This window comes from Portunus trituberculatus, chromosome 42, assembly GCF_017591435.1.
Source record: "Portunus trituberculatus isolate SZX2019 chromosome 42, ASM1759143v1, whole genome shotgun sequence".
In the NCBI taxonomy this organism is placed as follows: Eukaryota; Metazoa; Arthropoda; class Malacostraca; order Decapoda; family Portunidae; genus Portunus; species Portunus trituberculatus.
The window spans coordinates 25482827-25495326 of record NC_059296.1 but is presented as its reverse complement, the minus strand read 5'-3'; the positions used below and the strand labels follow the sequence as shown (position 1 = coordinate 25495326).

Here is a 12500-nt window from a genome sequence, read left to right as displayed (position 1 = left end):
AAAGTAGCTGAGTTCAGACGCCGAATAAGGATATGGAAGTTGAAAATATGGCTACATGTAAGAAGAGTAATACTTATAGTTAAATGAAATCAGAACCATTAGCTGTTGTATTCTCTAGTCGGTAATATCAGATTGGTTTAAGCAGTGTAATTTCCCAGCAATCGTAAGCAGTCGCAAGGGCACCGTGACATGTCTCCTCTGAGGGCCAGGCCAGATATAGGCCTACCTCAGTGCGTTCTGGTTTCATCGTCACCTCAACCTCCTGTGCCCCTTGAGTTACGAGGATGAACCGTATTCTGAAGCACTTCTGCGCCGCATCGACACTTCATAAAAAAAAAAAAATAATAATAAATAAATAAATAAAACTACAGTAGTTGAAGTGACGCTGATTTTTAAGAGAATTTTTATGGTTCTAGTGACTTGTTAAAAAAGTTTCTACATTAATAACAGGAGGAACACTCTTGAAAACCTGGCTAATCATCTCTGTGGCCTTCGAACATAATCACGGTGAGAGTGCAAAGCGTTTCAGAATACGGACCTGTCTTATAACCTTATTCATAACATAAATGTGTCGTGGCCTTATCTCGGCCACTTCCAACAGGCTGTAGTGGATGCTATCAGTCTACAATGGTTTTCGTGTTTCTAGTGATACTTCTACAAGGGTTCTGCGATATCGGTGGAGGAAATACCAATGAAACCGCGCTAATCAACACACTTACCTGTGTACTTAAATGATTATGATAAGTGATAGTGTTGCAGGTGTTGTATAATAACAGGGGAGAAATACCAGTGCAGCCACACTATTCACCTCTGTGGTCTGTGTAACTGACACGTGAACATTTGTGATGAGAGACCGAGGCATTTTTACAGATTCAGGCCGTGGGGTGATTTACCATGTGCAAGGAAGAATCGCCCTTACGGTGTTTGATCAAGTCATACAATGATCTCTCTTGGAATTACAGGGCATAACAAGTTAGAGTACGTGCTCAGAGAACGCTGGTTTTCTCGCTCCAGTAACCGGCGCCGACCAGTGCTGAGCGGTGCCGACCAGCGCTGGTATAGGTGATCACAAGGGGTGATCTGCTATGACCAGCGCGGTAGCTGCTGGTTTACCTGCTGTGTAGTACAAATGTCAAGATAATCTAGTGATGAGATAATTTTGCTCCAGAGTACTCCTGCACAACTTAAAAGAAGGAGGGAAATATAAATGGCAAAAAAGAAAAAAAAATATATAAAATATATAAAATTTAGTGGCCTGAAAAAAGGAGACTTGAGAAGAGTTTTTGGCTACACCCAAAAGAAATGATGTAACTGATGTTGACATTCTACCAAAAAGAAAAAGACAAGATTAATCATCTCTCATTTGAGCTAATATCCAATTCCAAAATATTTAATGTAATTAGATAGGATGGAATCAAAAGCTTTTCGTCTCATCAACTCCCTTCCTCTGATTGACTGTCTTCAGGTTCTTTCTTACCGCCGGAATGTTGCATCTCTTGCTATGTTTTATCGCTATTTTCATGCTAACTGCTCTACTGATTTTCCTAACTGCATGCCTCCCCTCCTCCTGCGGCCTCGCTGCACAAGTCTTTCTTCTTCTCACCGCTATTCTTTCCAACCCTGTAATACAAGAGTTAACCAGTACTTTCATCATTCATAGCTTTCTCTGGTAAACTAGAACTCCCTGCCTGCTTCTGTATTTCCATCATCTTGCGATGACTTGACTTCTTTTAAGAGTGAGGTATCCGGACATTTGTCCCTGACTTTTGGTTAACTCTTAATAATTCTAAGGGAACTGGCAATCCAGTGGACCCTTTTTTTTTTTTTTTTTTTTGTTGGCCTTGGCCAACAAAAAAAAAAAAAAAAAAAACCTCAGTAGGGCTGCCCGCGTCCTACTTATGATAGTATTTGTTATACTTGGAGTAATTCTTGGCGCCGATCGGCTCTGGTTGCTCGCTCGAGAAAACCAACACTCTCTGTGCACACACCCTGTATACAGAGGCAATGTTTCTGCAACGCGCTGTTCATCAAAATTTATGTCCGTATACAATCCTATTGGTGTTGATTGTTGGTGAAAATAAAAATGATGAGAGTATTCTTGTGTGCACATTCAGATTTTGTATTGTTTATATCCTGATAGTAAAGTTTATTGTCAAAATATTGTCTGAGTTCAAATGAGATTTTTATAATTTTCATTGGAAAAATCCTAAAGAATTCAACTAATATATCACCGTGCTCACCGTGCGGCCTCTTGGCCCCCGGGAGTTACCTAGTGGTGGAGTGAACCGAGGCACAAAGACCCAAAGATTACCATATCACCTGCCAATAGTTATGGTCCTGAGGTATAAGGCGCCTTGCTTTATACCTCTGCATCTCGTTGAATCCCTTGTAAACCCGCTGCTCTAGGCGTTTTTTTCTTTTTACTATGCAAGACGGACACTGGCCTGGAGCAACCAAACGAACGAAAAGGAAAACCTCCATTCTGGCTCCATTCCCTAAAGAAAAGTCGAAAAAAATCATGCAGAAGTGGATAAATGTATTAAAACCTCTCTCTTGAATTTACCCACCTTCAGTGTTTCCATGACGCAGCAAAGGCGGCCACAGCAGGACGAGGAGTGTAACACCGGTTGACATATTCCTGTCTGGCAAGCCTTTGTCCAGTTCACAGGCTCCTCCTCCATCTTACAACACTGCTCTCCTTCTCTGCTGCCAAGAATAACCACCACCACAGCCAATACAGCGGCATACGTTGCCCTGTATTCTGAAACACTTCTACGCCGCATCTCCACTACATGCAGAAGGGCCCAGTTCAAGAGACACGGGTTATTATGGATGCTTTTATGGTTCTAGTGAATGATTAACAAGATTTTCCACATTATTAGCAGGAGAAACACTCTTGAAAACCCTGTATTGCCTTGTAAATATTCGTGGGAGAGAGAGAGAGAGAGAGAGAGAGAGAGAGAGAGAGAGAGAGAGAGAGAGAGAGAGAGAGAAAGAGAGAAAGAATACTTACCTTTTCTTGTGAGCCTCGAGAATCTTTATGGTGAAGGAGATGAATGGCACTAATACGGCATCTTTTTGGCGCCGCAATAACGTCGTCATATGGCGCCGGTGTTGACGAAGGAACATCTGCTTGGTGTAGGACATTTATATCAGTCCGTTCTGGTGTTTTGTGGATATTTATATAGTGTTTCTAAATTTTTTTTTTTTTATTGTCACCCCCCGCTTTCTCTCTCTCTCTCTCTCTCTCTCTCTCTCTCTCTCTCTCTCTCTCTCTCTCTCTCTCTCTCTCTCTCTCTCTCTCTCTCTCTCTCTCTCTCTCTCTCTCTCTCTCTCTCTCTCTCTCATGACCCGACCTCCTCCCTTGTTGTATACATTGTTGCAACAATAAAGTTATCAATCAATCAATCTGTCTGTCTCTGTCCCCCTCTCTCTCTCTCTCTCTCTCTCTCTCTCTCTCTCTCTCTCTCTCTCTCTCTCTCTCTCTCTCTCTCTCTCTCTCTCTCTCTCTCTCTCTCTCTCCCCCGCACCACGGTAACCCTCATGTATATCCTTCACAACCTCGCCGCCTCGTCCTGCTCCACTTCCCACCACCGCTGTTTTGGCGACCACGGGGCGTTCAATCAATTTGGTGGCGCCGGAGCAGCGAGGTCGTACGGCGCCAGGTGAATTCGTCAGCGAGGGGCGGCGGGAAGGTCGTCTGGCGGTCGTAATGCTGCTCGTCAAAGGGAAGCCATCTTTTGTGGAGAGGGAGAGGGAAACAAAGAGGGAGAGGGAGAGGGAGAAGGAGAGGGAAAGGGAAAGGGACAAAGACAGAGAGAGAGAGAGAGAGAGAGAGAGAGAGAGAGAGAGAGAGAGAGAGAGAGAGAGAGAGAGAGAGAGAGACACGGTGTATGGGCTGTAATGTTTTTGATTAGAGCGAAAATTAAATAAAAAAATGGATACATGAGAGAGAGAGAGAGAGAGAGAGAGAGAGAGAGAGAGAGAGAGAAAATTTTGAAAGACTCCTCGGCTTCATTACAAGTGTTTTGAAAGTTAAAACCATTAGTGAACTTCTCGTGGTTGCTTCTCGTGTTCTTTATTGATGCAGAATCTTTGTTGAGATTATTAGAATCACGGAAACGCCTTGAAAACCTTAACAACTTCCTTTTTGACGACATAAAGCATGGTAAGAAATAGACTAATTATGAATACAAGGTCCGAGTGTAGGTTGGGCTTCCTCACTCGGGGCAACGGTTTCCTAGCGGGTGGGCTTTGAGATAGGAGGTACCCAAAAAAGTATCCCCTTTAGCCCAGAAATTGCCGTGAAAAGCCCACATGGTATAAAAAAAAAAAAAAGGGAAGCTGCTGTGAACCATGAACAATCACTGACATGTGGTGGTCTCTGTTTCCACATACAATCCTCTTCCATGAATATAAAAGATTGATAAACACTACACTACCTAATCTAAACTGAGAGACGCTGGATATAGTAAAGTAGTGGGAGGGAGATACAGGAGGAGTTTGTCTAATGTTCCTTCAAAGTTCCGTAATGACTCAACACTGCAACCTGATTACTGAGTCATTAGTGAGACTGTTCCACTCATCTTTCTCTAGATTTGAAAACGAATAATTCTCTATCTCTTTTTAATTTGACTTTTAAAGCTTGAATCCATTATGTCTTTTCCTGTCCTGATGAAAAACTAATTCCTTTCTATCTCTTTTGAATGTGACAAAGCTTGAACCCATTATGTGTTTTTCTGCCCATGAGAACTAATTCCTTTAACTCTTTTGAATCAGACTTTTAAAACTTGAACCCATTTTGTCTTTTCTTGTACTGAATACTGCCTTGTGAGAAAGGAGGTTAACGATCTGGCTAAGTAATACCTGCATTATTCAGCGAGCAAGACGATTAATTTATCTCGTATTCTCTCTCTTCTCCGTGCTGTCTGCCGCGTGCATGTCTGAACACGAGCTGGAAGGATGCTCTGATAATGCGATCCGATAATATGGTGCAGGAAAATTGGCAATATTCAGTAAGCATGAGGTAGATGACAATCCTGATATCGTGTCTCGCTTTTGTGTTATCTGCTGCGTACATGTTTGAATACCTACAGTAAGCATAGTTTGGAATTGTGATCGTAAGGTATGGCGCAGAAAAATGAGCTTTATTCACTGAGTATGACAATCTCTTTATCTGATACCGTGCTGCGTGCATGTTAAGAGACTTACCTTAAGGATATTTTGAGAATACGATCTTAGGGTGCAGTGCAGGAAAATTGACATTATTCAGTGTCTCCTGTCGTGCGTGCATGTCTGGAGGCTTGCCGTAAGGATGCTTTGTGTCTGGTACGGGCGATCACGAGGAGACAGAGGGACTGATGGAAGAACAAAGCCGTGCAGGCCTTACGAGGTGCATGTGAGGTCTCGGATGCTGACGATCGTTCTACCTTGTCATAACTCTTGCCTCTTCAGTCCTAGAGTGAACGCTGCTGCTGCCCATAATTAATTCTTGGACTTGTTACCTCAACAAGCTAACTAACTAACCAGCCCACAAACTACCTGCCGTAATTAATTAGCCAGTGCCCTCCCACGGTGCTCGGCTCAACACTGCGCAGGCCACCATGAGAAAACACACACACATACTCACGGTCTATGAGCTCTGAGCTCGCTCCGTAATGGGGAAGACTGGCTGGATGACCAGTAGGTGACCGAGGTGAATTACACACACACACACACACACACACACACACACACGCACGCACGCACGCACGCACGCACGCACACACACACACACACACACACACACACACACACACACACACACACACACACACACACACACACACACACACACACGGTAGCTCAGTGGTTAGAGCGCTGGCTTCACAAGCCAGAGGTCCGGGGTTCGATTCCCCGGCCGGGTGGAGATATTTGGGTGTGTCTCCTTTGACGTGTAGCCCCTGTTCACCTAGCAGTGAGTAGGTACGGGATGTAAATCGAGGAGTTGTGACCTTGTTGTCCCGGTGTGTGCTGTGTGCTGGTCTCAGGCCTATCCGAAGATCGGAAATAATGAGCTCTGAGCTCGTTCCGTAGGGTAACGTCTGGCTGTCTCGTCAGAGACTGCACCAGATAAACAGTGAATATTTCTCTCTCTCTCTCTCTCTCTCTCTCTCTCTCTCTCTCTCTCTCTCTCTCTCTCTCTCTCTCTCTCTCTCTCTCATATGCCAAGCACAATATTGGCCAAATGAAAATACATGAGTGGTTCGTATTTGTATAAAGTTGGAGGATACTCAGAACAGATCTTGCTTCTTGATGCTGCTGCTGTTTGGGTTGTCGTTGCTGTTGTCGGTGGTGGTGGTGGTGGTGGTATTAATGTTGCTCTTGTTTTTATCGCTATTGTTGGCTGATTTTTGCTGTTTCTCTTATTGTTGTTGGTGGTATTATTGTTGGTATTATTTGCGTGTGGTGTCTGATGTGTTGATGCTTTGGAATACTTAATTATGGTGTTGGCATAGTGGTCGTAGCGTGTGCCGTCATTCACGTATTGCTTTGTTCTTGCAGGCCGAGGCGGAGCCGGATCGTGTGGAGATGAGCGAGGCGCATGGCGGGGTCGGGACGCGATCCCACGCCCGCAGCGCCTCGCATGGCGGGATTATGCTCACCCGCGATGCAGGTAAGGCAGACATCCACTCACTCATCCACCTGCCCACCAACCAATCAACCGATCAACCACGTCCTCTCTCACTCATCCATTCACCCACCCACCCACCACGTCCTTGTTTACTCGCTCACGCACCCACTTACCATGCCCTTACCCACCTCCGCACCACGCCCTCATTCACCCACGCACCTCGCCATCACGCACTCACTCACCAACCCACTGATCATGCCCTCACCCACCCACCAATCATCTACCACGTTCTTACCCACCCACTCACCCACCAACCACGCCCTCATCCACCCATCGAGCATGCCCTCACTCATCCACCCAACACGTCCTCATCCACCCACCCAGCACGACCCCCCAATTCACGCTGGTGTGAAGGAGTTATGAGTTCAGTATTGGTTACCTTCCTACTGTTGGTGCTGCCTCCCCGCACCACCCCAACAGTGCCCTGATTGTTGTGTGCTGGTTGTGCTGCAGGTGGCGGGCATGGGGGGGCGATGCCGGCGGCCGCGACAGGGCCGGCAATGGCAGCGACAGCGGACGGCAGTGGAGGACCAGGGCGGGGACACCAGCGCACATTCTCCCATGGTTACCTGGTGGAGGGAGGGCGCGGCCACCGACGGATGGCCTCCAAGACTGAGTTCATCCTGCCGGCGGGATACGAACAGCGGGAGCGGGAACGAGAGCGTGAGCGAGCAGAGTCCGGGACGGGGTCAGGCCTGAAGAAGGGCCACACCCGCCAAGCATCCCATACCGACAGCGTGTACACCATCAGACAGAACAAGCCCTCGCTGCTCAGGAGACTCATGTTCTGGAAGAAGGTGAGTCAGGCACGGACCGTGGTGGTGCCATACCCCCCCTCCCCATCTCTCTCTCTCTCTCTCTCTCTCTCTCTCTCTCTCTCTCTCTCTCTCTCTCTCTCTCTCTCTCTCTCTCTCTCTCTCTCTCTCTCTCTCTCTCGCTGTCGCTTGATAATAGTAGGTATTTTTTTTCCGGGTTGTCAGTCGGAATCCCAGCGGGGAAATAGATGGACACACACACACACACACACACACACACACACACACACACACACACACACACACACACACACACACACACACACACACACACACAGGGGAGGGCGGGTGTGTGGGGACACATTATGATGGACGGGGCACCAATGATTGATATGAGTGGCGTGCCTGCCTAGTGATGAGCCAGCCAATGTGTTTACCCGTTTGGTACAGTGGTGGGTTTAAGTTGTCTATGTTCCTCCCTCAGTGACTGATTGCTGTCTATCACCAGGCGTGCACTGAGGAAAGACACTGTTGTCTAATAAAGGATACAAATTTCGTAAATGTAAACATACACACATAAGGGAAATGTCACAATTACAGTATGAATTTTGGTAACACTTGTTTCTTTCTGTCATGTAAAGATTAATAAAAAGTAAATAAACTGAAGTCAAATTGATATCAGATGTCTGATGCATGCTTGGAAATACATTACTCCTCCATCCACAAGGCAAGTTCATTATGTGTGTGTGTGTGTGTGTGTGTGTGTGTGTGTGTGTGTGTGTGTGTGTGTGTGTGTGTGTGTGTGTGTGTGTGTGTGTGTGTGTGTGTGTGTGTGTGTGTGTGTGTGTGTGTGTGTGTGTGTGTGTGTGTGGGTGTGTGTGTGTGACCCGTCTTTATACCTTGTTTCGTCCAGCTTATCTTTGAAACTGTGAACACTGACTGCATTTACGATGTCTATATCTAATCCATTCCAGAGCTCTATGAGGGAAACTGTACTTCTTAATGTCTCTTATACACTGCACCTTCTTCAATTTCTTCCCATGTCCCCTTGTAGTCCTTATATGTGTGTGTGTGTGTGTGTGTGTGTGTGTGTGTGTGTGTGTGTGTGTGTGTGTGTGTGTGTGTGTGTGTGTATACGTTTGTTTGTATGTGCGCGCCGCGCGGGCGCGTGTGCCCGTGTAAGCGTTTACTTGGTGGAAGGGAAGACTGTTAGAAAAGAGTGATGTAGATCGTCCAATGCTTTTTAATCCAAGGCAAAAAACTCTAAATGAGGTGATGCAAATCATCTAGTACTTTGCTGACGTGAGACAAACACATTAGAAATAAACTGATTCTTGTGGTAGTTAACCACTCACAAGACTTAATTATATTAATAGCTCGAGACTGTAGTCACTGTTGTTTACTTATGATATATCGAAACTTACCTATTTTCGTTGCTTTTAAAGGTTCAGACCCATATCGTGTATTTGAATCTCTTCCCATGCAGCCACTGCCGTCACCACTTTGTTCTGGCTGTACAGCTTTGCAAGTAAACGCTATTTTTAAAATCCCTCGTATATGACACTACCAATGCAAGTATTTACGTCACTAACCCGAGACAAAAGCAAAAAGCATTGAAGAATACCTGACACAAATCCTCTACTGCTTTGCTGATACGAGATAAACAGGCTAGGAGTGAGTGAATTGATGTAAAGCCTCTAACGCTTTACTGACCCAAGGCAGCATGGTGGGAGTGAAGTGATGTAGATCTTCTGGTGGCTTACTTTACCAACCCGAGGCAAACACGTAACAAATAAACCAACAAAAACCCTCCTAACGCTATACTTGTGTCTACCTCAGGGCTCGGAGGAAGGACGGACGCGGCTGGTGCGCCCTAACCACGAGATCTCGGCCGGGGACATCAACCCCAACGAAATCTTCCCCGACAACTCCATCTGCACCACCAAGTACACGGTGCTCTCCTTCCTGCCCAAGAACCTGTTTGAACAGTTCCACAGGTGAGTGAGTGCTGGGAGGAAGATAGGCTGGGGTTCTGAGGTTCTTGCATGCTGGGGAGGAAGATAGGCTGGGGTTTTGAGGTTCTTGCGTACTGGGGAGGAAGATAGGCTGGGGTTCTGAGGTTCTTGCGTGCTGGGGAGGAAGATAGGCTGGGGTTTGGGGTTCTTATTTGCTGGGGAGGAAGATAGGCTGGGGTTTTGAGGTTCTTGCGTGCTGGGGAGGAAGATAGGCTGGGGTTTGGGGTTCTTATTTGCTGGGGAGGAAGATAGGCTGGGGTTTTGAGGTTCTTACTTGCTGGGGAGGAAGATAGGCTGTGGTTTGGGATTCTTATTTGCTGGGGAGGAAGATAGGCTGGGGTTCTGGGGTTCTTGCGTACTGGGGAGGAAGATAGGCTGGGGTTCTGGGGTTCTTACTTGCTGGGGAGGAAGATTGGCTGGGTTTCTGAGGTTCTTACTTGCTGGGGAGGAAGATAGGCTGGGGTTTGGGATTCTTATTTGCTGGGGAGGAAGATAGGCTGGGGTTCTGGGGTTCTTGCGGGCTGGAGAGGAAGATAGGCTGGGGTTCTGAGGTTCTTACTTGCTGGGGAGGAAGATAGGCTGGGTTTCTGAGGTTCTTACTTGCTGGGGAGGAAGATAGGCTGGGGTTTGGGATTCTTATTTGCTGGGGAGGAAGATAGGCTGGGGTTCTGGGGTTCTTGCAGGAAGGAAGATAGGCTGGGGTTCTGAGGTTCTTACTTGCTGGGGAGGAAGATAGGCTGGGGTTCTGAGGTTCTTACTTGCTGGGGAGGAAGATAGGCTGGGGTTCTAAGGCTTTTACTTCCTGGGGAGGAAGATAGGCTGGGGTTCTGAGGTTCTTACTTGCTGGGGAGGAAGATAGGCTGGGGTTTTGGGGTTCTTACTTGCTGGGGAGAAAGATAGGCTGGGGTTCTTGGTTTCATACTTGCTGGGGAGGAAGATAAATTAAGATTCTGGGGTTCTTACGTGCTGGGAAGGAAGATGGGCTGGGGTTCTGGGGTTCTTGCGTACTGGGGAGGAAGATAGGCTGAGGCTCTGGGGTTCTTAATTGGGTTCTGAGATACTTGCGTGGGTAGGGTTCTTAGGTTCTTTCTTGCTGGGGAGGAAGATTGGGCTGTGACGTGAAATCTGCCCAAAAATCTCAAAAGAAAAGTACTTAAGGCAGTTTTTTGAGATGTTGATTAATGTATCGTATGTCTGTATCATATTTGTAATTTGTTTTAATCCAAGCACCTTACTGTGTATGGTATATAAGCACAGTAAAGGGCGGAGTGACAGGGAAGTGGGTGAGGAAGAGTCAAGGGAGAAGATGTAAGCTTGGGAAGGAAAATGAGTCAAATAATCAACCACCACCACCACTACTACTACTACTACTACTACTACTACTACTACTACTACTACTACTACTACTACTACTACTACTACTACTACTACTACTACTACTACTACTACTACTACTACTACTACTACTACTACTACTACTACTACCCTAAGTGTTAAGTAGAGTAACAATTGAGGGCATAAAGTAAGACAGAGTAAGAAACTAATGCATTCAATACTATCACACTTTGGAAAAACAGGAACAGCAAAGGGGTTATTGGAGATTGATGAGAAACAAGTTAAAGGCAATTGGATTTGTGTTAGCGTCCATTGATAAGTTTCTCTTAACACGTTGAATAGTTGAAGGAAAATATGAAGAGGAGGTTATAAGAGATGATTGAGAACAGAGGAGTGGTGATGTTGGTATTTGGTGTTTACATGTGGATGAGTGAGACAGGATAGAAAAAACAGGAACAAGGAAGTGGTTATCAGAGGTCATTAGGAAGAGTTAAGTGGCAGAAGTGTTAGTGTTAATGTTAGTGTTGCGGGGCGTGAGTGTACCTCGCGTGGATGAGTGAGGCAGGAACAGGTTGCGGTAAGTTTTGCCTTGTGTTGAGTTAGTGAGGTGTTGTGTCACCCAGAGGCCTTGGCAGTGTTACAGAATTACACTTGTCTGCCTCGCTTTGCCAAACGAGACCATAATTTTTCTGATAATTGACTTGTGGGCTTAATTATGTGTACTTAGTTATGTGTAATTGTTACCGTAGTGATATTTTATTTATTTACGGTGGTTGAGACCTAAGGCAATACAACTAGAAATAAGGATACGCAGCATTTATGCATATAATTATTCATTATTTTGTAATGTAGGAAAGATTCTGGCCAAGACAACAAACCTAGGATAAAATAATGGGAATTGTCAGTCCGTTATAAGATACTTCTAAATAAAAAAAAAAAAAAATGTGAACCATCTTGCAAGCAGCGTTTCAGAATACAGTCACTAACGAGACTGACTCACCCACCACCCGGACAACCTCCCAGGCTAGTGTTTGACGTGGCTCGGTGTCCCTTCACTTCTCAGGTTCGCCAACTTGTACTTCCTGTTCATCGTGCTGTTGAATTTCGTGCCTGCGGTGAACGCGTTCGGCAAGGAGGTGGCCATGCTGCCGCTCATCTTCGTGCTGGGCATTACCGCTATCAAAGACGCCTTTGAGGACTACCGCCGCTACAAGTCAGACCTCAGAGTGAACAACGCCACCTGCCGAGTCTACACCAGGTGAGTACAGGATGCTCCGAACTCAGACATTCACTAACCTACCTATTTATGTAGGGGCTTTGACGAAGGACAAGGAAAGAGTAAATAGAAGAAAATTCAAGAAATAATGACCCAGTCCTAAAAGAAAGGTCAAAGTGTCTAATTTGGAGGTTAGGATTTGTCCTGTACGTTCCTGCACTAGCCGCGGCATACCAGCACCAGGCGGTCATATGATGCAGCAGGACATGTGTGTGTGTGTGTGTGTGTGTGTGTGTGTGTGACCATGACTCTTACCGTTTGTATCATATTGTATCTTTACTGGATAGAGGCAGATTCGTTGTATAATTGTATCTTTACCGGATTGAATCAGATTCCTTGTTTTCCTTAGTAAGCGTTTTATTGTGTATTCAGGGTCTGATCACCACAGGACACGCAATCACCAGCCGTTACCGTCTCAGTGCGAACTTAGAGCTGCTCATTATTAC

The 12500-nt window shown here is 45.9% G+C and overlaps 1 protein-coding gene across 3 annotated transcripts in view; it reads left to right on the top strand.

Moving 5' to 3' along the window:
• Positions 1–12500, top strand: part of LOC123517353 (phospholipid-transporting ATPase VA-like) — a 135009-nt gene that overhangs the window by 45242 nt on the left and 77267 nt on the right. For all 3 annotated transcript variants that reach the window (XM_045277367.1, XM_045277368.1, XM_045277369.1), the window contains exons 2-5: positions 6544–6655; positions 7127–7470; positions 9268–9425; positions 11842–12036. In XM_045277367.1, the coding sequence (XP_045133302.1) occupies positions 6544–6655; positions 7127–7470; positions 9268–9425; positions 11842–12036 (809 nt within the window). The remainder of the gene's footprint in view (positions 1–6543; positions 6656–7126; positions 7471–9267; positions 9426–11841; positions 12037–12500) is intronic.